At 38.5% G+C, this 24932-nt stretch overlaps 1 protein-coding gene across 3 annotated transcripts in view; it reads left to right on the top strand.

Annotated features, from left to right (window-relative positions):
• The window catches only part of PCGF2 (polycomb group ring finger 2), a 52091-nt gene that overhangs the window by 3882 nt on the left and 23277 nt on the right, over positions 1 to 24932 (top strand). The window contains exons 1-2 of one of the 3 annotated variants that reach the window (XM_058180444.1): positions 329 to 601; positions 21152 to 21287. In XM_058180444.1, the coding sequence (XP_058036427.1) occupies positions 548 to 601; positions 21152 to 21287 (190 nt within the window). In that variant the 5' untranslated portion in view covers positions 329 to 547. Of the gene's footprint in view, positions 1 to 328; positions 602 to 21151; positions 21288 to 24932 lie in introns of those variants that run through there. The other 2 variants (XM_058180441.1, XM_058180442.1) reach the window with 2 other exon arrangements.

Raw genomic sequence — 24932 nt, 5'->3', positions numbered from 1 at the left:
ACAGAGAGACGCCCACTAAACTCCAGGAATCGGAACTCTGGTAAGTATCTCCCTCCCTCTCTCTCTCTCTCTCTCTCTCTCTCTCTCTCTCTCTCTCTCCCTCCCTCCCTCCCTCCCTCTCTCTCTCTCTCTCTCTCCCTCCCTCCCTCCCTCCCTCCCTCCCTCCCTCCCTCCCTCCCCCCACCGCCCAAGAAAATCAGTCTTAGCCTCTTTTCCAAATCCCCTTTTTCCCCGTTGGAGGAAATAATTTTATTTTTCAATCAAATGGAATTCCCGGTAGAGGCGGCTCAGCGACCTGAGGTCTCTTCCCTTCTTTGAAAAACGTTCATACTATCAGGGCGGCAGGGTCGAGCAGCCGGGTGCCTTCAAACAGGCTAAGCTGCCGCTTCCGTCTCCCCTGGTAAAGATTGGAGAGACAGAAGACCAAACGTTTGGAAAGCGCCAACTTTTTCTGCAGCCTCCCCTTGGCCCTGAACCAGCCCAGACGGCTCCTCCCCCTCGCCTCGCCCTGTTAAACTTTTGCTTCCACGGGACCGGAGTGGGTCGTATGTTTGCTGGTTTTGAGGACTGCACTTCGCCTTTCAATCTGGCAGCTTTCCAGGTGAGTTAGGGCAGAGGGCAATTCCATTTAAATTCGGAATTGCTACCACTGGCTTTCCAGGATATAAATCCAATTAATTAATTTTTAGTCAACCGGGTCTTTTAGAAAATGGGTGCAGTGCAAGGATGGCGTCCCTTTTCCTCTTGCGGAGATGTATGTGGGGGAGTGTGTGCTTGTTTGTGTGTGAGACAATATGCACCATCTTGGGCTGAAGATCTCCGACTTGACTGGGTCTAAAGCAAATGCTTTTTCGTCATCCTATGCTGAACTTGGTTACAATTGTTTAAAAAAGCGAATGGAAACTCAGAAGTTTGATGACCTACAACTGGGGACTGTGAAGCGCCATTTTTCTTTCTTGTAAACAATATCGTACTGGGAAAGGAACTTCTCTGCCTTTCAACAGGGGCAGACCTCTTCCTTTCTGAGTGCTGAAAGTGATGCAAACTGGGAACATTGCGAATTCTTGGTGGCATTTCCAACGTCCAAGATTGAATTCCGTTCTAACAAAACTTTTTCTCCTGAAAGGGGGGAGTAATCTCTGCATCCCACATTCGGTTGTGAAAGAGGACATAAATTGTTTAGTCCAACTTGGCAAATTCGCATGTTTGAGCAGGGGAAGCGTAACTCAGAGATACCCAAACAAATTCATCCTGGCACTACTTCCCTCAGTTCAGAGCGTCCTGCAGCTTAGATTGTAACTAACCTTTTAGTTTCAGTGAAACCAAAACCCAACTACAAAAGAAGTAGTAACACCAGAAGGTGTGAATGGATCTCCGAAGCCCATCCTTTCCTGTAGGTAGTTGTCTTTAACTTGATAGGGGACTCCATCTCCAGCCACCTTGGAAACTAGATGAAGCAAGCTTGCCTCTGGTTGGAAAAGACAAGGGAGGGGCTTTTTACTTCCAGGCCACAGGGGTAAGTTACATTTGCTTCCATTACCAAGCTGCAATCTCTGCCTACTCTGAATCAGCCCCTGGGAGTTTATTTCTGAGTAAAAAGGTCAGATAGGGAAACAGTAACAGCATTTAATTGCAAGTATGGATTTGGGTGAATATTTAAGAAGGCTTTTTGAAGCAGTTTATGGAACAATTATAGTTGTAATTTTTAGATGAGTTTGGCAAGGTGTTGGTGGGAGAAACAATTTGAACCAAGAACTGGATAATTCCAAATCCAAGAAGGTAAAGCACTAATAATGAGTTGCATGCTGGTTTAACGTCAGTTCATTTTCTTGAAAAGCTGGATGTGGCTGGGTAGGTACAAACCTTTCCCAGTGTAAGCCTCCCAGATAGTTGAACTACCATGCACATTATTCACAGCTGCCCACCGATCTTGCTGGCTTGTTAGAGTAACTCTTAATCTGTCTTCTTCAAATAATGCAGGCTGGAGAAAAGTTTCAGGATGTTAGTAATGAGTATAATCTTGCAGCAAACTGAAAATATTGTCTCTTAATGTACCTTTGGTGGCTTACAACCTTTTCATCAAACCTGGAAGTCTAGCCTGGAAACCTTGGTACTACATATACATAGAACTCCTCTGGTGTGAGTGTGTGTGCTTGTGTGTGCATGCATAGGTACACATGCATGTTGGGGGAAAAGGAACAGTGAAAGATAAAAGTAAATAGTAAAAGAAAAAAAGAGTGACTTTAAACATATTTTGTGTTATAAAACACTTAAAATTTGGTTTAATCCCCAAAGAATGGGGTTGAATCACCATATGAATTATAGAATAGAATAGAATAGAATTTTTTATTGGCCAAGTGTGATTGGACACACAAGGAATTTGTCTTGGTGCATATGCTCTCAGTGTGCATAAAAGAAAAGACACATCCATCAAGATATAAGATCTACAACATAATTGATGGTCAGTATATCAATATAAATCATAAGGATTGCCAGCAACAAAGTTACAGTCATACAGTCATAAGTGGAAAGAGATTGGTGATAATATCAATTCTAGTACAGTTGTTTTGCAAAGAATGCTGCCTTTATTATTCTTTGAGTTAGCCCCTGAAAACTGAAACATTCTTTGTTTTGTTTGAGCCCAGGATGTTGTTATTTCTGTTAAAAGTTAAACTAACTTTTTCTTCTTTGTAGAAGATAGATGATGGCTTATAGTAGCTGGGAGAATGGGAAAGGGTCTTTTTTTAAAAAATCCAACCCATGCTTGGGAGAAATGTTTTCTGTATTTTATCAATTTGAAAAAATTTCAAAGTTGGCAATGGGAAGGTTCTGTTAATAGGAAATCTAACCCCATCAAGAAAGATAACATCAATGCCTCAGCCAAAATTCTTTGTAGGAGCAAAGGGAGGACTATGTCTTTTTCAAAACAGATGTGCAGGGTGAAGCATCTGGCTGACTGACCCAAAATACTTTGTCACTTTCTAGTCCCCTGCCCACTTTCTAAAATTTAACCTTAACTCTGTTTTCAACATTGGGCTATTTCTCCCTCAGTCTTAAAAATCTAAATTTGTAATATTTATTTTCTATGTATTTTCTGTAAAAAGTTCTATCCCACTTCAGTGGTTATTCCAGAACAGCAATTAAGATCAATTGATTATATTGTAGTAGAAAATACGTATATTTTGTAGAAAATACATTGGTTAAACAAAAATTGTATTGATTTTACATTAATCCTGGAAATTAATATCCTTACCTATAGGTAAATAAGGAATTAAGCACAGTTTGAAAGAATGCTTTAAGATTGAAGTATTTTAGATTTTGCATGATGACGAAATGAATATGAATACGGGTACTGTACCACAATCAATCCCTGTGCGGGAAAGAAGTCAAGATGTTGGTCTAAGATGGGGAAACCTAGGTTTTGCTACACCCTCAGCCAGTGGAGTGCCAATCACTCTTTTTCAACTCAACTTACCAGCAACATGCTTAGCAAATACTAGAAGCAAAAATAATGAGATGAATCTATGTTTCTGGAAAACAAGCATGTTGTGAGCAGTAGCACTTCTAATAGACTGCAGTTTCCTAGACCAAGCCAGGGACTGGTACTGAACCAATCTGCCTTTCTAACCTCTAGGGCCCCATGACTTTCTGCCAGAAGGGTACTATTGATTCAAAGGGGGAATAATTGTAGTACAGTACCCGTATTCATTTCATCATCTGCAACGTCTAAAATATTTCATCTTTGAAGCATACTTTCAAACTGTGCTTAAAAGGCACAAAGAGAGAGCTGTCATTTTCTATGGTTTCCTTCCTACCCCTGCCTCTTTGGAGACTGCTTTGAGATCAAAGGACCACTTGCCTCTGAGTAGACTTTCCTTAAATTGCCCCTTAAGTATTGTGTGTATTGTGCTCAAACCCCTGACCTGTTTTCTTTTCCTGCCTAATTAGGGGTCTACTAGGAAGGAAGAAGTGTATCCTGGCTTTCTTTGATGTCTGGTTGGGAGTGCAGCCTATAGCTGTGATTTTGTTCTTTAAAGGCAAAATTTTGTGACTGGCAAATGCTAAAGGTAGTAGTCACAATCCTAAACTCTTTTCAGTCTTTATTAGCCAAAATGTTCATCCACTAAGTTTAGAGGCAGGATAATTTTAGGCATGTTTATTCAGAAGTAATCAGTAAAGGGAAGTCAAGGGGACTGCTGAGTGGGACTTCCTTGCAAGAAAGAAGTTTGGGGGTATGGTCTCCTCCTTACAGATCATTACTATGTCTAGAGGGGAAAATTCTTTGATCTCTTCAATTGTGACTTGAAAGTTGGGCCTGGGTTGGTTAAATATATTTGAAAACTATATAAAATTGATAGGCTGAGGATATCGGAAATCTTTATTTTCTAATTTAGGCATTTATGGGAGAAAAAGTGATTCTTACAATTTCTAGCAAAGTTTTTGTGAAACATCTTCCTATTTTAATCTATGTAGTAATCCATCTATACTGTTCCTCTATCCTTTACTTGGTCAAATCCTTCATTTTTTTTCTGCATACCTTTCTGTATGTTATTCCTTGGTTGATAAAGGAAGGTTCTTTATAGCAATTTTCATTAGTTTATTGCCTAAGGCTACAACTCCCAGCAACCGATGAAAACTTTAAACTATTTCATGTATTGCAGTTGTGGGGATTTTTTAAAAAGAAGTTAATGACCTTTTTAAAATACAAACCTATTTAACAGACTGAACCATCAATTAACGATCTGGATAAGATTTGCATAACATGCTGGCTAAAAATATATGCTAAATGACCATTTGTAGGTCATCGGAATGCAAATATTGTGACTATGTATCCCAAACACTGGGATGCAGCACATAAAGTATTGCATCCATGTATCACCATGTATCTATATATTGCTGAAACTCCCATGTCTGTAATCCTTAGCTGGCTGAAACAGTGCCTCAAAGGGCAACCATTTTTGAATCAAGATACCTCAAATTAAAGAAAGTGTTCAAAATCCAGGACCCATGTCTCCCATGGAATTGAAATTTCGCAAATTTTACTGAAAATTTTATGACATAAAAATTATTACAAAGTATTTTATGACATAGTATAAAATATTATAAAATATTTTCTGAGGTCAACTCAAAATTTAACTGTGCTGCACAGTTCAGTGTGGGCTATTTTCAAGGCAGATACATCATACTTAAATCATTGTGCCGGGGTGTGTGTGTCAGGAAACCAGCCTTAAATATCTAAGGTAAAGGTAAAGGTAAAGGTTCCGCTCGCACATATGTGCTAGTCATTCCCGACTCTAGGGGGCAGTGTTCATCTCTGTTTCAAAGCCGAAGAGCCAGCACTGTCTGAAGACATCTCCATGGTCATGTGGCCGGCATGACTAAATGCCAAAGGTGCATGGAACGCTGTTACCTTCCCACCAAAGGTGATCTCTATTTTTCTACTTGCATTTTTGATGTGCTTTCAAATTGCTAGGTTGGCAGAAGCTGGGGCAAGTAATGGGAGCTCACCCCATTATGCAGCACTAGGGATTCAAACCGCTGAACTGCCAACCTTTCGATCAACAAGCTCAGCATCTTAGCACTGAACCACCGTGTCCCTTAAATCTCTACTTTGTTGTAAAACTCACTAGAGGTCTTGGGTCAATAACCTTCTGCCTTCTTTTCCAGAGATATTAATGATGCTTGGAACTAAGTGAAGAAAATGCAAATTTGATAATTTTGTCAAAAGTACATCCCATAGTGGTAACACAATGTTTAAATTCATAAGGGACTTTTGCAAACCTCGACTGCCATGGATGTCTTTTAAAATAAAATTGGTTTTTAGAATTAACTTATAGATATAATGTTACCATTAATAATTTTTTAAAGTTTGAAGAATCAAATTAACTTTTATTAGATTGCTAAAAAGAATATTCTTTTCAAGAACATATTTAGAATATTTTTCTATGTATCATAGCAATATAGTTTATACTTTCCCTGGCAATGATAAATAGAACAAATATGGAAGATCCAATTTAAAGATACAATAATTCTTTGATTTATAATTTATTGCTATGACTTTTATTGGTAAAATATAAGCCCCAATGATTTCCCTCTGAATTGTAAATTTTTTCTGTCTTCTATTGCTTCTTTTCTCCAAGAGGAAGAGAAAGATCAAGGTACTTACATGTTTGGTCTTATACTGCTTAATTTGCAATTAAAATTTTGATTGTTAAACAATTTGATTGCAACAATTAAAGTTCCAGAACTATGCTAATCCTTAAAACATGGGAGAAATTGGATATCCTCTGAGATTTTTAATCTCAGATATGACGGGTGACTTGTACCTAAGTGGCATAATATGGAATAAATTCTGTTTATAGTACTTTAGCTTTATAAAACATAATTTTGAAATATTTTTGCTTAGAGTCACTAGTAATAAAGGAAAAGAAAATGCACAGTTGAATATAGAGTACTGAATATAGAGTAATATCGTTGTGCTTCTATTATATGGAAAAATTGTTACTTTTTATATTATGAATGATTTATTTTTATTGTGAACAACCATGTGCTTTTGGGTAGTAAATGTTAAATAAGAATGAATTTGTTATGGAAAATAGTGATTATATGTTTACATGTGTGCTACTGGGAGGAAAGTGGAGAAAGAAATCAGGAGCAATTCAGTGACCCTCATTGGTTGTTTTTTAGAGGGAGAAATTTAAAAGGTGCTATGAATGAGATTCTGAGGTTTGGGCATCAGGATTTTATTAAAACCAGCTTGCTCACAGGTTGCTTTTTTGGCTCATTTTCAATGTTTAATTTTTATTTTAAAAAGGAAAAAGTTAGAATTGGCATTCAAATCACATGCTTTGAATTGAAAGCCCATTTCCTAACTACAAATGTATCAGGGCTTAAGAAATAGTCCGTTCATTTAGTTCCCTTCTGATGGGAATTGATAGAGAGAAGCAGCCTTCTCCAAAATGTAAAATTTAAGCATTAATAATTCTCTTTTGGAATTGGCAGTGGGCCACCAGGATCAGATACATAACTATAGAAACCAGATCACCTTCTTTCACTAGCCAGTAAATGCAACATCACCTGAAAGCAAAATCACGACAGAACTACTTGTAGATGCAGTAGAGGAGAGATAGTAGGAAGATCCCTATCCAACATTTACCGTTTTTGGTCCCCATGAAGTGAAAGTAGGAAGAAGGGGGTTAATTATAAGAAAAAATTCTGTTTTCTCCTTTGATGACCTGCATAAGGCCAGCAGTTATAAGGTGGATGCATTCGGTTGTTTTATGTTCTGGGTGTCACATGGTTCGGCACATGATTCAACTTTGCTTACTAAGCCAAGAAAGAAATCCTTTTGAATTTTTCTCTTCCAGATAGAGATAAGATAGGATTAAATAAAGCTAGATAATTTTTTTTAATTTTTTCTCCTTTCCATTATTCATAGTTGTTTATTTCTCCCCCACTTAGTTCTCCTTAACCAGAACTTTATTCTCCAAAGCAGTATTTCTCAACTTGGCAACTTTAAGATGTTGCCAAGATCTTAAATGTTGATGTTAAACCCAAAGAATCCCCAGCCAGCATGCTCTTGAGGTTGAAAAATGCAGCTCTATAGAAAATGAGAAAAGAGTGGATGCCATAATAGACTTTTGGCTTCTTCTATTGGAAATATATTTTGCTTCATCCCATTACCGGACACCCCTTATATCTGTAACATCAGTTTCATCACTCCCCAAAAAGGCCTTGGAAGCACAAACTCCAAGATCACCCCCCATTTCTAATAATTTCCTGCCAATATTTTCACTCCCATGCATTTCTTACAGAAGACTACAATATTGTCCCCTTGCATGGCTACTTCAAGTAAGGGAGTGAGGAATAGAAACAGGGAGAGAGACAGTTTGCATAGTCTATTTCTTTTGAGTTTGGGTATTTCCCAGAAGCCAAAGAACCCAGAAGCCAAAAACTGACGCTACTCTTTGCAAATGCACAATTTTTCAAAAAAAGATGCTCCACAACAGGGAGAAGAGAAAGGTGACATTCCCCTTTACTTTCCACTCTTCTCATTCTGCAGAGCCTCAGTAGAGCTGCTTACAGCATTAGCTATTGTTGAGAATGTTTTTCTGCAATAATTTTATTAAAGATTGCAAACTATGGAAAATATTAAAAAATAAAGAAAAGGAAAAGTGGAAAAAGAGAAAATGATGGGGCTTTAATGATCTGTTTATAATTGGGGAATCATTTCTTTCGTTTTATTTCTTAGGAAAGCAATATATTTGTTTTTTGTTTTTTTTGATGAACACTAAAATATAAATATTATGGGTAGTCCTCGACTTACAACAGTTCATTTAGTTCATTTAGTGTTCAAAGTTACAAAGGCACTGAAAAAAGTGACTTATGATTATTTTTCATAGGTACGACTATTGATCCCATGATCATGTGATAGAAATTCAGATTCTTGGCAACTGACTCTTACTTATGACCATTGCTGTGTTGCAAGGTCATGTGATCCCTTTTGTGACTTTCCAACAAGCAAAGTCAATGGAGAAACCAGATTCACTTAGCAAACATGTTACTATGGTAACTTATCAATTACAATTAACTTAACAACTGTGGCAAGAAAGATGTTAAAATGAGTCAAAACTCACTTAACAAATTCTTACTTAACAACAAAAATTTGAGTTAAATTGTGGTCATAAGTCTAGGACTACCTGTACTATTTCTGGAAGGGCTTAAAAACCCTTTGCTGATTAGAGCTGAAAGATTACTTTTTGCAATTTTAATTATTGATAAAGGATGAGATATGAGAAGAAGAGTATTTTTTTGACCAAAGTACCAGAGTAGATGTTAAGATACTTAGCTGTTTATACTTGTTGGGATGGAGAGCGAGTCATCTTTTATGTACCTTATTACAATTATTTTGGCACAAATGTAGTTGGATTGCCATAGTGGCTAGTAAGGAAATTAGTCTTTCCAAAAGAAAATGTACATTTAGGCTAATGCCTACCTTGACAGGTGAAGAAACCAATAACCATAATCTCATAGGAGATACTGAGGAATGTTTTTTTTTTAATGTGTTTGATTTTTTTTAAAGCAAAAGCTTTTTTCATTGAAGAATTGGAAGGCAGCTTGACAGTATGTGGACATTTTCCTGTCAAAACAAATCCAAATACTTCTTCCCTGTCTTAATAGAGTTATATCTGTCTGAATTTGTTTTCTTTTTGAATAATCCTGCCTTTGAAATTTGTTTCCTCCCTATAGGTGCTTTCCATCATTACTCATTTCCAAGAGCTTTTTTTGCATCCACAAAAATAATAAATCAAACACACACCCTATGGTTGTTTCTTGAAAGATACTGATTGGAAATCCACACAGTATGTGTTCTTAAATAGGGGGCTTTCTCTGTTTTCATTTGACGCTATTAAGATTGAATCATCCAGCCCCAGAAGATGTGCAGATCTCAAATTAATTTGCTAACACCAAAGACATTGAAAATACTTAGCTGTTTGCCCTCATTCTCTCCTCTCTACCCACCCACCCCCTTTTCTTTTTTTCTACCTTGGCAAGTTGTATTAATATTCTGGCTCCTTGCCAAGTATAGAGGTTACTATGGAAACAGTAAAGCTGCCTGAGCAAGCCAGAAAGGGTTGTGGCTTCTAGTGTCTCCTCTTACGTTCATGTGCCTGAGGTAGGTGGGAAGGTAGGTAGGTAGGTGGATGGATGGGTGGATAGATAGATAGATAGATAGATAGATAGATAGATAGATAGATAGATAGATAGATAGATAGATAGATAGATGATAGGCAGGCAGGCAGGCAGACAGACAGTAGAATTTTCACCATCCTGCATTTAATGGTACCAAATGAAGAATGAATTTCTCACAACAAAGAGAGGGAGAATGGGAAAGAAAATCATACCACATTCCCCTGCCACACCCTTTTGAAAACACCCAATGTATAACTATATTTTTTTATTAGCTATAAAAGGGAATTTTCTTTCCCTTTTTACACACAACCATCACATGCCCCAATCAGGACTCTCTCCCCATCCTGGATGCCTCCCATCCAGTGTCCTCGGTTCCCAGGGAAAAGAATGTTCTTTTGGCTCCATATCTCCCTTTGCTATCTCTACTCCCCGCTCCCTTTCCCACAGTTCCAGGAAGCCTTGGAAAGATGGCTCCAGGGTTGACAGATAAAATTGATTCAGAATCTAAACAGCAACTGTAATATACAGAACTGGGCAGTTCTTCACAGTCAACACGGAAAGTTTGATGACAGTTTAAGAATATAAAATGATAAAGAATACTGAAACAAAGAAACCCTTCCAATAGGGAATGTCCCTTTAACTCTTAGAGGAAGCAGCAACAAAAGTCGGAACTTCTATAGTTAACTCATGAATAATCCCATTCATAAGAAAAGATCACAATATTTTAAACACCAAATCAACTAGGAATTAATCAAATTATGCAAAAACAAGTCATTAAAAGTTAAAACTGATTAAATTATTAAACTTCCCCTATCTTTCCCAGCTTCCTTGCAAAACTAACCAACTGCAGGCATGCAGCTAAAAACTCCTGACAATGGTAGAATTAAGAAGCTTTCACTGCCTAATGTTTCTGTATAATTTGATTAATTCCTAGATGATTAATTCCTAATTCTACTATTGTCAGGATTTTTTAGCTGCTGAGTTTTTAGTCTGTAGTTTGTTAGTTTTGGGGAAGTTTAATAAACATGACAAATGTAATTTTGTACCAAAAAAAGACAAATCTAATGAACCAAGGGTAAACACTAACCTTGTGATAGAAATCACATATATTTGCATATTGTAAACAACACAAAAATTTGCATAAAGATTTGAGAGAACATTTAATGAGGGAGCTTGATACTGCATTTTTGTCCTAAGTATAAGGCCCTCTGTTCTGCAGAAAGAAACAGTAGAAAAGCATTATGAATTATTGGCCAATTTAGGGTCTGTCAAATTTTTCAACTTTCAATTTTCAAACATTAGGGGTACTCAAAAGTTGTGACATACCTTGGAGATTATAAATATATTGTGGTTACTTTAATATAATTTAGATATAATTTACATGTGCTTGGTAAGTAACTACATAAATAGCGTAACTTTTTAACATTTTGCACTTGACCACAAGGGGACTAGATAAAAATGAACCTGGCACAGAAATTTACTCCCTCCCCATGTAATTAATTAATTAAAGTAAATTTGCGAAATATAGCTCTATACATTGATGGCATGATAAAATACTAACAGTACTGAATGTCTGAAACTCATTTAGCAATATATTTATAGTTAAAATATTTAAAAGGTTCTAAAAGAGTCCTCATGAAAAACTTTGCTCATGGGTCCCAAATAGCCAGCTGCAGTGCCCCCATCACAAAACAAACAAGTAAAATTGAATTAAATTAGAAAGGAAAACATATCACTAAGTGTAGAAAGAAAGAGGCACCAACAAATATAGAAAAGAAAAAGGCACCGTCAAGTATGACAATAGGCAATAACATCTAAATAATCTTCTATTGCAGGCACAGGAACGTAATTATTGTATTTAATTTTACAAATGAGAATGTGCTTCAATATAATAGTGCTGCTGAAAATAACAGTATCTCAAATCTTGTACCACTTTTCCACCTGTGAACAATCTGTTGAGTGTAAAAGCAAACAAAACTACTCTGCTTTTTTAAATAAAATGTCAAAACTCACTCTAGCTAGCAACTAGATCTGAAACTATTATCTGAAGATATAGTACTTTGCAAATGTGGTTTTACCTTAAACTATACTTTCTTGTTATGCCTGAAAAGGAAAAGATATGATGTTCGACATGCTTTTGCCTAATGAATTAAGACTTAATAAAGCATGGGTTTGGGGAACTCCTTGCTACTATAAAGGAGGTGACAAGTTATTGTTAAATGTGTGTACTGAATTTGTTTTCCTTTTCCTTGGAACAGGGAAAGGAAGGCAAACAATTTCTAGTGAGAGGCAAGTTGGTGTTCTGATTAAGACACAAAGCATTCTTTTTTGGTTGTTCTCATGTCATTAAAAACAGAGCCCTGAACCATTTTTTCCAAATCTATCAGACTTGATGCTTCCCACTCTAATAAAAAAAGAATTGCAATAAATGGGCTGAACTTTTCTAATTTTCAAAACAAAATTCTGAATTTCAAGTTTCTTGTAAATTTCCTTTCCTACAGCTGCTACAGTTAGGAAAGGTGGTCGCTTCTCTCAAAAAACCTAAGCAACCTCAGAGAACCAATAACTGAAAGGCGAGGGAGGCATACTTTTCATTTTCTAACTCCTCTCTATCCTGTCTTGTTGCTTATCTACTGTGCTGTTCCCAAGAGAGCTTTGCATAAAAGCCATCAAGCTTTTATCAGCAATCATCTGCCTTGCACTGAAAATCCTTGCTCCTGAGGGGGAAAAATGGGTGTGGTGTTATTTCATGTGAAATTAGACACCTTTGAAACTCTAAATGGGTTACAAGGATTTCACTGTTCATTTTGAGTTTCATTCTTTCTTTCAACATGGCGTATGATAAGGGGGGGGAAAAGAGTGGCAGGTACAAAATTTAATATGGTTTCCATGGGCTATTATGCTCTTTCTGAAAACAAATGAAAAATCTTTTGAATAACTTTATGCTCTGAAAGAATTCCAGTCATTGAATAAACACATTCCTGTGTCAAAGTAGGAATGTAATGCACAGTCCAACTCTTACCTTAAAGCTACTTGCATTTATTATATTACCAGGATATAGGAGCCAGCTTATCTAGGAAATTGCCACCTCATGGGACTGGTATGCGTTACTACAACTGTGCTAAACTCTTATGATTTTTCTTCCTTATTGCAAAACTCAGCCCAGCAGCTTTATATTACATGACAATATATTTATTTATTGTATTAAATTTATTGACTGCCCAACATACCACAGGTTTAAACGTTAAAGGGATAATTTTACAAAATGTATACAGGTAATCCTCAATGTACAATCATTCATTTAGTGACTGTTCAACAGCACTGAAAAAGGTGACTTTTAACCATTTTTCACATTACAGCCAGTACAGCATCCCAAGGGTCACATGATCAAAATTCAGCAGCTTGTTCTTATTTATAATGGTTGCAATGTCTCAGGATCACGTGATTACCTTTTGTGACCTTTTGACAAGCAAAATCAATGGGGAAGTCAGATTCACTTAACCGTGTTACTAATTTAACAACTTAGATGATTCACTGAACAACTGTGGCAAGAAAAGTCATAAAATGGGGAAAAGCTCACATAACAAGTGTCAACAGAAATTTTGGGCTCAATTATGGTAATAAATTGAGGACTAAATTGAGGAGCTAAATAATAAAAACAAATAAACACAGAACCCTAGCTAAAAGATGGGAAGGAAGGGAGCAGGATAAGCAGGGAGATAGAATAGTATCTGCTATTAGTCTGTCACCCAACCCCAGTGTGAAGCTCCTTATTGGAGCACCAAGCCAGCTGACAGAGCCAGGTTTTGAGTTTCTTATAGAAGGTCAGGAGAGTTGGAGCAGATCTCACTTGGGGGTGGGGGGGGGCAAGATGTTGCACAGGGCAAAAGCTTTTAAAGAAAAGGAATCCTATTCATAGGAAAAGATACCAAATATTGTTTTAACACCAAATCAACTAGAAATTAATCAAAGTATGTAGAAACAATCCATCAAAAGTTAGAACTGATTAAATTATCTAGACTGCCTAGGCTTCCCCTCCTTTTCCCAGCTTCTCTGTGAAACTGAAGCTGAAATCTACAAAAAGGACCCTAAAATAGTTCTTTGAGGATGTTGCAAGATGTAGTGCAGTCTCATATTGACAGCATGATCTATTTGGATGGTAGGCAAATTGCAAGGGGTCTAGCAGCAGATCTGTGATGGCTTTCAGGTGGGCCAACACTAACCTTTCGAAGGTTTTCATAACTACAGATGTCAGAGCTACCGGTCTGTAGTCATTCAACTCCTTGATGGAAGGTTTCTTGGGTCCCAGAATGATAATAGTGTTTGAAGCAAGAAGTGACATAACATCTCCAGTGATTTATTAAAAAGGCAGGTAAGGATTGTGGGGAGGGCAGTTGATCAGCACAGACTTTCAAGCAAAAGCACCAGGACCAGACAAGCACCCTGTCTGATCCTGGTGTTTTTCCGCCTTTTTGTTTGTGAAATAGACCTCACGCATCTTTTTCTGTGATCACCAGAGATATCGAGTTGGGTGTAGGAGACTTAGCTGTTTTTTTTAAAAAAAAGTTTATTTTTCTACAAACACATCGTTGTGTGGCCAGTGTCTTACATTTTAGTACAGATAATACAATATTCTTGATATTTAATACAATTAGCAATCTTATAAACTTTTAGTAATAATACACATTTTGTTGAATTACAATCTTTCCTTAATTATTCAATATTTCAATAGATTATTTTTTATGCCAGTCTTTTCATATTCTTGATATCAGTCCTTTTGCTACAAATACAATACCAATAATCATATTTGTGTTTTAAAAACATATAGTTCTAATAGTAATACACAGATTTAGATTGAATTATAATCTATCATTATTTATACCTTTTGTAATTTTTTTATCATGCCACTGTCATATTTAAAAAATATCCCCTTTCTAATCATATTTTTACAAAGCAATGTTCATCTTAGTTGTATTTGAAAAGTTATACAATTCCAATATAATAATATAGATGTTTAATCTTCCATTATTATTTTGTTCAATAATCCAACATATTGTTTTCATGTGAATCAGATTCTACATATCCTTCCCTTTACTATAAATAAAATATCAATAATCATATTTGTTACATTTTAACAATTTATATAGTTATAGTGATAATACCCATATTTATATTAGGTTATAGTCTTCAATTTTTGTTTATTCAATATTTCTGTATGTTATTCTTATAGCCCTCACCATATTATTCAAACATATTCAAAATTACCAACATTAAGAGTCTAGTTTCTCTTTTTATTATTAATTCACCTTGGAAATATATATTGCATTAATCCCCTTTTCTCAAACTTCCAACCCTATTTTAACTTGTCTTACTATTATTTTTAAGAAATATTTCCTTTTTTACCCATCATATCTCGTCTACTTTAAATCTTTGATTTCCTGTTTCTTAGCTTCCATGTTCCTCTCTTGGATCTTCTCTACCTGCTTCCGCTACTTGGCCAATCCTCTTAAATATTTCACCCTTCTCTGCTCTATTCCATTGTCTAAATTTCAAATTATCTACTCTTACCCTTGTTTTCTCCCAAAAAAGGCTTCCTGCATTTCTAGTTCCTGTTTAACTTCTCTTAAAATGCTCTCCCCTTGGTTTATTTCATCAATCATTTTTATTTTTATTTTTATCTCCTTTTTGCTGTGTCTTTTTACTTGTTGTTTTGTCTATTCTGCTTTTCCAGCTGTTTTTTCCATTAACTCCTCTTCCTGAGCGTCCTGATTTCTCCATGTCTTTTGTGTCATAGTTTCCAACTTTTTATCTATTCTCTGCATTTTATTCATTATCTCCTCATATCTTGTCAAAGTATCCTTAACATCCTGGATTAATGATTTCCTCCCAAATTCCACTCATCATTTATTTTTATTTGTTTCTTTTTATCTAACAGTCCAATCTTATTTTCCAACCTAAAATCACTTCTCAGATGATTCAGTATCTAATGTCCAAAAGTCTTTGTATCCCAAAATTAGATCAATCCATTCCTCTAATGTCCAAAAATGGAACCTTCATAGATCCCTTTGCTAAGTCCATCTTATTTTGAAGATTTTAGGGGTCTTTTTTTTTAGTAATAAAGTATTTTAAATCTTACATTTGAATCTCCACGAGCTAAGTCTTTCAAGAATTTTGAGGGTATATTGTAACTTCCTTTGACAGCAGTTGGCACTCTTAAGTCAGATTTCAATCTTAATCTTCTTTGTCCAATTTTAGTGTAATATTCCAAAGTTTACATGTAGTATTAGCTTTTTATATAAATAGCTCCAGCAGTTTAAAATGCCTATCCAATGCCAGTTCCTGTCCAATTTGAAAATCCAATCTTTTGCATTTTAACAGATTTTCTATTTTCTTCTTTTAATTCTTTTCTTGTCCGTTTCAAAGTAAATTTTACTCAAAATACTGTAGCTAGGTTGCTGCCACTTTTAAATTAATTATGAGTCTCTCTTCCTGAATATTCTTTTGGGTTACACTTTAAATAAAAAGGATTCTTCTCACCCAGTTCCAGACACTGTTCACCAATTCTGCTCCATCACTCTTCTTAGAAGTTAAACTGTCTCTGGTTTTGTGGCAGCCATCTTAGGCTGCCTCTTCTCTTGTTGTGGCATAAAGGAAAAAGCTCCGGAGCAATCTCCCCTGGAACCTCACAGGATGCTCCTTCTTAGCTTCACTTCCCCTCCAAGGAGGTTTTTGGCTCTTTTCAGAGCCCACAAACAAGAAGAAGCCAGTGCAGGGTCAAAGAGCTCCGTTCCCTTGCAACTGGTAGCCCCAGAATGTCACTTCCAGTCCGAGACTTAACTGTTGTCTATGTATCTGAAATGGAGAGTGTAGCAATAGTTGACAGTGGTTTCCTCTCAAACCTACAGTACAATAAATTCAAGTCATCTGTCAGTTTCTGATTCTCTTCCACGAGGGAGGAGGTCTGCCAGTGATCACTAGCCAGTGATATTCTTCAGTCTTTTCCACACATTTGCTGGTTCATTTGTGCTCAGCACATTTGCTGGTTCATTTGTTCATCCTCAGATTTTTCAGAGTAGCTTTTTTTTGCTGCCCAGATCGCTCATGTTAATACATTCCTGGCCTGATTGTAAAGCATTATGTCTCCTTTCCTGTAGCCTTCCCCTTTGGCATGGCATAGATGTTTGAGCTTAGCTGTGAACCAAGTTTTATTATTAATGTAGATGCATAAAGTTTTGGTTGACACACACAAGTCCTCACAAAAGCTAACATATGATATCACAGTCTGTGAGTTCATTCAAATCTATTGAGGCAGCTTCAAAAACATTCCAGTTTGTGCAGTTGAGGCAAGCCTGTAGCTTTAACTTTGTCTTTTTGGTCCAATATTTCACTGTTTTAACTATTGGTTTTATGATTTTAAGTCTTTGTCTATAAACAGGTACAAAGTGAATCATAGAGTGACCAGAGTGTCTCATAGCTACTCTTGGTAGAGACCGGTAAAAGGTAAAGGTAAAGGTTCCCCTTGCACATACGTGCTAGTCGTTGCCGACTAATAGGGGGCGGTGCTCATCTCCATTTCAAAGCTGAAGAGCCAGCGCTGTCCGAAGACGTCCTTGGTCATGTGGCTGGCATGACTAAACGCCAAAGGCACACGGAACGCTGTTACCTTCCCACCAAAGGTGGTCCCTATTTTTTCTACTTGCATTTTTACGTGCTTTCGAAACTGCTAGGTTGGCAAAAGCTGGGACAAGTAATGGGAGCTCACCCCATTACATGGCAGCACTAGGGATTCGAACCACTGAGCTGCCAACCTTTCGATCGACAAGCTCAACGTCGTAGCCCCTGAGCCACCGCGTCCCTTTTAGAGACAGGTACGCATCTTTTGTTATAGAGCAGCAGTGGTCTAAAATATTCTTGCCTCTTGTGAGACATAATGACTGTTTCTTGGCAGCTCATGGTTTAGGTTAGCACTGTTAAAATCTGCTAATACAATGAGTAGGGACCCTGGATATCTCTGTTCAGCCCACAGGATTTGGTCAGTTAAGGTTTGCAATGCCTTGTTTATGCAAGCTTGGGGTGGTATGTAGATACAACTAGGATGAATGAATAAAACTTCTGGGGGGGATAATAAGGTATGCAAATGATAAATAGTGTCTCTAAGTCCACATCACAAAATTTCTTTAGTGTAGTGACATTTTTACACAATTGATTGTTAATATAAAGGCAGATACTTCCTCCCTTCTTTTTACCAGATTGCAATTTGCAATTCTATCTGCTCTTTGAATCTAAAATCCTGGAATTTGCAAGCAGCGAACATTAATCGAATTAATTGTTCAGCCATGTTTCAATGAAGCAGAAAGCTGCTGAGTTAGAAAAGTCTGAGTGGTTTCTATTTAAAAGGAGTAGTTCATCTATCTTATTTACAAGTGAGTGAAGATTAGTTAAATGCAGCGAGGGGAAGGCAGATTTTCTTACTCCATGCTTTTGGAGTCTTTATAAAATGCCTCCTTGCTTCCCCTCCTCCTCCTTTCCTGTTTCTCTTCTGCTTTCTAATTGCATGCCGACACGTAACTGCCAATCCCTCAGTCAGAATTTCTTCCACATTTGAAAAGAAGCGAGGAATAGATCCAGAAGGCTGCTTGTTATTTAAAATCCACTGTCTGATATTAAAAATCTGATCTGAGTATGAAATTTGCAGAGTCACGTAAAATGTAATCTTATACTAAAAAAAGACAGATGTAATCCACCAAGTGTAAACACTAAAGTTGTGAAAGAAATCACATAGATTGACATGTTGTAAATAACAAAAAACTTTTTTTATAGAACTCTGAGCTTTTATGCAGGGGGCTTGATCTTTGCCCTAAACCTAAGACAGTTTCTGCAGAAATAAACAGCTGAAAATCTTCCTTGTTCCAGCATGATTTATCCGCAGTTTGCTCTGGGGAACATAATCCAGTTGAGGTTCAGGCCAACAACATGGCTGATACCTATTCTACCTACTAGTTTAGAAATTTCTGCTGCAGAAATTGATTAAATATTTTCCCACCAGAAGGTCTCTATCAGCGGATCCCCACAGGACCAGTTCCATGGAGAGAGACTTTTCTGCAGACCGGAGGGGGATGGTTTCTCATGCTGCCTGCATCTCGCAGATGGGGTTTCACTTGTTTGCTTGGTCCAGTGGCTGGCATGCGATGGACTGGTGTCAGTCCAAGGACTGGGGTGGGGGATCCCTGGTCTACATCTCCAGGCTCTCTGCCCCCCTATCTTTTTCTCCTTCCAATCTCCTTTAAATAGCCTTTATATAACTTGAGTTATGGTATTATTTAACCATATCAGTGTTTTTCTCGATTGTGGGTGGTAAAAACTCAGGGTTAATTGGAACCCTGAAAAAGGTGAGGCACAGGATAACAAAGAAGTTGGAACTTTCTCAGTGCCACTATTATGATACCAAAAATCTTTCTCAAGCATGTAATTAGACACTTGCCTACTGTGCATTTGTTCTTGTATCTGATAACTCTTCTATTTTCTCTTCTGACCTTAAAAAGAAAGGACTATTACATTCATAGGTTTAGTATAGGGCAGTAACCTGGAAGTTGCACACTAAGCTATCTTGAAAGTGCCACTGATCCATGAATAGCAAAAACCTCTCCTTGTAACCAATTTAAGGGATGGTATTTAACATATACTGGAATAGAAAAGGAGGTAGGATCAGGAAAATGGATAGAGGTAGGAATCTATATATCTATAGTTAGATCTATCTAGTGATTAAGGCACCAGGACTAGAAAGTGATAAACCATGAATTCAATTTCCAGTTGGGTAACTTTGGGCCAATCACTCTTTCAGCCCAACCCACTCACAGGTTGGTTGTTGCTGTGGAGAAAATAGGAAGAAGGTGTGTTGGATATGTTTGTGCCTTGAATTATTTGTAAAAATAATAAAAACAAAAGCACTGGGATATAAATAAACAAATCTGTCCTCCCATTAATTCCTGCAGAAGGACTAATGATCCAAATGCAATGTCGAGGGCTGAATTTTCACCCCATTCAGTTGACTTTGATAAAAATGGCTAAAGATAATTGGTTTTATTTTAAAAAAGAATGTATTTTGTTTTTGTTGTTAAGTTTGTTTTTTATCTGCTTCCCTGGCAAGTTCCTTTTTTTCAGTGAAGCACCATCATTGAAGCATCAGCTGTAACAAATGGGTAGTTTCCTAAATCCTCAGCTTAGACTGGTGAAGCAAACTCTTCTTGTCCCTTGAAGATGGTATTGGCTGATTAGCCTCATCTCTTGGTGGCTTGAATGATTGCAGATAGCTATGGCAAGCTGTCTTTTGAAGCAAACTCAGAATGTTGCTGACTATAGACTAAATGACAGCACCTGATATATAGGCTTAAAGAGCTACAGAGTTTGCTATTTTGTGTTTCTGAAGAAAATTTGCATCATCTTTACTACCTATAAACTAATTTTTTTTACCTATAAACTAATTTTCTTGAAATACCACCTTCTGCCATCTGGCCCTGTGCAAGTGCAGGGATATGTTTTCTCTTTTCTGAATTTGATGGGAATAAATTCATGAAATAATAAAATAAACCCTTGCATAGTGTTCTGTCCAAATTTGGAAACAAAGCACTGAGGGCCACTTGTCTAACCTTTTACCAATTTTTGATTTTTGGCCCACAAGTAAACTGGTCTTATTTAAGCATGCCTTTATGACTTGGAACTGATTTGTCTTCCTGCGGCATGGTCTTTTCACCTTCATTGATATTTTAATTGGTTATTTTCAAACAGTTTATATAACTATATATTGTTAAATTTTATTCAGTTTATATCTTGCATTTCTACTTGTGTGAGTGTTTAGATAGCCTATTTGATGAAATAATAAGGTACATGTAGCTAAATGAAATAAGTAATGAACAGAAGATACAAGTTCCTAATAAAATAAATAAGTTGACTGTTACGTTAACGTTTCAAAATAATCACCAATTTTATATATTTTTTTATAAATGTTGTTTCTGTGTGTAGCAGTTTGGCTTCATGAATTTTATTAGGCACCTGGGTTTCCTTTTTGTGAAGAGAAATGGGATTTTATTAATTGAAAAAAGAATTTGGTTTTGAAAATAGCTGACAGAACTTCTGTACTAATAGGAATGGTGTGACAGAAGTGTGACATCTTAAGGCCTCTGGATGTTGGGAATCACTTTGTCCTTTCCATGTTTTATATGATAGCACCAGTCAAAGATTATGTGGAAAAGATGTTAGTCCAACATCAGATAATCCTTGCTGATGAGAAAATCTTATCATAGAAAATAATCCCTGTCTATGGGATAACAGTTATTATCTTCAGTATTGCCGCCTGTTGTCCATCAGTTTGTAAAATGAAATTTCTGCCAAACCATTATCCTCTCAGGATGACTGAGCTGTTTGATTTACTTTTGTGTTATTCTTTCTTTTTTTTTCCCAGAGACAATTGCCTGAATTCATCAGGATGCACAGAACCACCAGGATAAAAATCACAGAGCTGAACCCTCACTTAATGTGTGCCTTATGTGGAGGCTACTTTATAGATGCCACAACTATTGTGGAATGCTTACATTCATGTAAGTATCAAATAAGAAAGCTCCCTGTTTGAACTTGACAGAATCTCTGGATTTTCTCATTGATGAAGATCTATTTCAAATGTTCAGGATAATCATGTTGTCCACCCAGAACACAAATTCCTTTCACTACAGGATAGCTAATCTCCCATTCTTCAGATTGTCCCTTGATTTCCCTGTTTATCAAAGTATTCTTCATCTTTACTCCCAATAAAGATAACTGTTAGCAAGTCTGGACATGAGTGACAGTTAAAACAGTAAGATATTATTTTAATCAATGGTGGGATTCTGCCGGTTCTACCCGGTTCGGAAGAACCAGTAGCTGGGGCTGGGGGAGGCTCTGCCCAGCCACCCAGACATCATCATGTCCTTTTTTTAAAGCTCTGCGCATGTGCAGAAGGTGCTGCGCATGTGCGAAGGTGGCACGTGTGGAGGTTGTTGCTCACATTTGCGAACCAGTTGTTAAGATAAATCAATACCACCCCTGGCCGCAAGCCCCGATCAAGTCAATTCCTGGGCCAGCCGCCCCAGCTGCGGAATGCCCCAGCCGAGTGCTGACTCCTGGGCTGGCCTAGGCTGCCACAACTGCACTGCTCCCCCTTCCATCCCTGGTCTTGCCTGGCTAGCTCCGCCACCGCCCCATCTCCATCGCACGTGGCGCTCGCGGCCTAGCTAACTTGTCCCCCCACTTCCCCAGGCTTGCCTGTCTTGCTTCACCACCAGCACTGCGGCTCCATTTCCGTGCTTCCCGGAGCTTCCTGCTTGCCTCTGAATGCCGGCTGAGAAGCTGCATGGCCATACTAGCTGGGGGAATGTTCTCTCCCCCTTGGCCAGGAACTCCACGGCCATGCATTTCCTGGCCAGGGGAGAGAGAGCTTGGTCACTTGCCCCACTGGTCAGGAGGCGGCTCACCTGCCTGGCCAGTGTCAGAAGAAGGGGAGGCAGAAAAGTTCAGCCAAGTCTTCTCCTCCTTTTCGGCCTCAAGCAAACAAGCAGATACACCTCATGGTGCTGGAATCTTCTGCGAGGATCTTCTGCATCTCCTTGCAGAAGGTTCTGACATTGTGAGATGTGCGCATGCTCTCTGTGTGTTTCAGGCTGAGAAGGAGACGACTTGCCTGAACTTTTCCTGCCTTGGAAGCTGCCCTTAAGTAGCAAGGACAGGCTGTGGCAGCTGCCTTCCGAGCAGCTTCAGCTGGCCCGAAAAACAGGGCAGTGACAGCAATGACAGGCCAGGAGAATGGCAGGACATGTCAGGACAGTGCCGGCTTTGAAGGCAGGCCGTCCTCCTGGCTGGGTCTGGCTGTGAGCGGCACCCGCACTGGCAGGCAATAGGGTGAAGAACAGGATGGGATTTCCAGTGGCCGCGCACCCCATTGCCTGCCGATTCCAGTGCCAGTGCCGCCCTGTTTTTCGGGCCAGCCAAAGCTGCTTGGAAGGCAGCTGCCACAGTCTGTCCTTGCTACTTAAGGGCAGCTTCCAAGGCAGGAAAAGTTCAGGCAAGTTGTCTCCTTCTCAGCCTGAAACACACAAAGAGCATGCACACATCTCACAGTGCAAGGACCTTCTGTGAGGGGTAGGTGCATGGGCACGCACCGTCTCCTCGCAGAAGATCGGTGCCATTAGGTGCGTGTGCCTGTTTGCTTGAGGCTGAGAAAGAGGAGAAGACTTGGCTGAACATTTCTGCCTCCCTCTCTTCCGACACTGGCCAGGGAGGTGAGCAGCCTCCTGACCAGTGGGGCAAGTGTCCTCCCAGCCAGGCCATGCTAGCTTCAGGCCGGTGCTGTCCTAATGTGTCCCGCCATGACCTCAGCTGCAGCCTTGCTCGCTGTTGGACTCACCAGCTCCGATGGTTGCAGTTCCGTGCCCCACTTCCCCCAGATATGGTGAGTCCCGAATTGGGACTTGACAGCATGCTTTTCACTCCAAGCAACCGGGTCTTAAAAATGCATGGCTGGGGTGGAGGAGCCGTCCTTCTTAACAAGCTCAAAACTGAGTTGCAAGTCTGGATTCCCCGCACGAGATCTGGAAGTCCAGTATTCTGGCACACTCATCTCTGTTTCCCTCTATGACCGGCCTTGGAAAAAACCGGACCTCACAATCACATGTCTGCAGCCACAGCTGGGCTTGCAGCTCTCGTGCGGGGAACTCAGGCTTGCAGCAACAGTTTTGGGCTTGATAAGAAGGACTGCTCCTCCATCCCAGCCATGTGTTTTCCAGTCTGGGCTGCTTGGAGTGAAAAGCATGCAATATGCTGGCGCTCCCGGGATTCCCTGCATGAGCGCTGGAAGAAAATTGCCCAAGCTGCCAATGCCTGAACCGGCGAGCTGGAAGAGAGATTCGCTGTCGTGCTGATGAGTACGTATGGACTGAGTAGGCTTTTTGCTCACCATCTTCCCATCCCAATTTAGCATGGCGCGGAAAATAGGGCATTTCCATTTTCCCCCCTAGCTCCTTTTGCCAGTATTCGGCAGGCAGGCAATACTCTTTAGATGGGCTTTTATTTTGCCAGCCCAAGGGCAAAGGGGTGGGGGAGGTAGGAAATTGCCCTGTCTCTGCAGCATCGGTCATGTGACTGAGTGGGCATGGCCAACAATATCACTCACAGCAAGATGCCACTCCACCATGCCGTGAGTGACATTAAGTTGGCCATGCCTACCCAGTCAATTGACCACCTAGCCACACCTACCTAGCCATGCCCACAGAACTGGTTGTTAAATTATTTGAATCTGACCACTGATTTTAATGCAATGAAAGATGAGTTAGACTAAAGGCTGAAGATTCCTATTGACAAGATGCTCATAGTTAAAATTATGAGCCAAGATTTAGTTAAGTCTGAGCTCTCATCTTAACCATTTAATGCTACTTGCCAGTTAGTAACCAGTGAATAAGAAAAGAGTGGAGGGGGAAGTAATCACTTAGCACAATACCAGATACCTTGCTTCTTATTATTTAATGCTTTATATATTTGATCATATATATGATGTATGTCTGAATACGGTTAAATGTCAATTACTGATATAAATAAACCTCTATTTTATGAAGAGCAAGTAATCTAAAGATGCCTTCAAAAACTCTTGAGACATGAAGTTAGTATTACACACTTATGCACTGGAATACAATTTCTCATTCAGATTTATAGCAAATGTGCTTATATTCTTGGCAAAAGAGATTGTGTGATTTTGGGAAGGTTAGTAAAATCGAAAGTGAAAACTGTTGCAAGTGTAGGTGGTCCTCAGAATAACGGAATTGGAATGGTCCTTGGATGTTTTCTAGTCCAATCGTTGCTCAACCCATAATATAAAAAAATATCCTTTTTTGATATTTGCTTGAGAGTATATTGAAGTTCACTGTAAAAAGTCCACTTTCAACATCATTTGAGTCTACATTTGGAGCTTGGTATAGTGATGTTGAATGACTTGCCTCAAATATGGATAGATATTATGTGATCACCATATGCTCTGTGATTCTCAACACATTTAACCACTTGTCTGTTTATGTAGAATGCAACTCCTTTACATCTGATGATATCATTTTCAGAAAAATAAAACATAAACTCTATTGATTTGAATTCATCACTGTCTGTCCGGTGTAACCCACCGATGATGATGATGATGATGATGATGATGATGATGATGATGATGATGA

This window comes from Ahaetulla prasina, chromosome 4 (assembly GCF_028640845.1).
Source record: "Ahaetulla prasina isolate Xishuangbanna chromosome 4, ASM2864084v1, whole genome shotgun sequence".
Lineage (NCBI taxonomy): Eukaryota > Metazoa > Chordata > Lepidosauria > Squamata > Colubridae > Ahaetulla > Ahaetulla prasina.
Note: the sequence above shows the minus strand (reverse complement) of the source record. Positions and strands in the feature narration are given on the sequence as shown.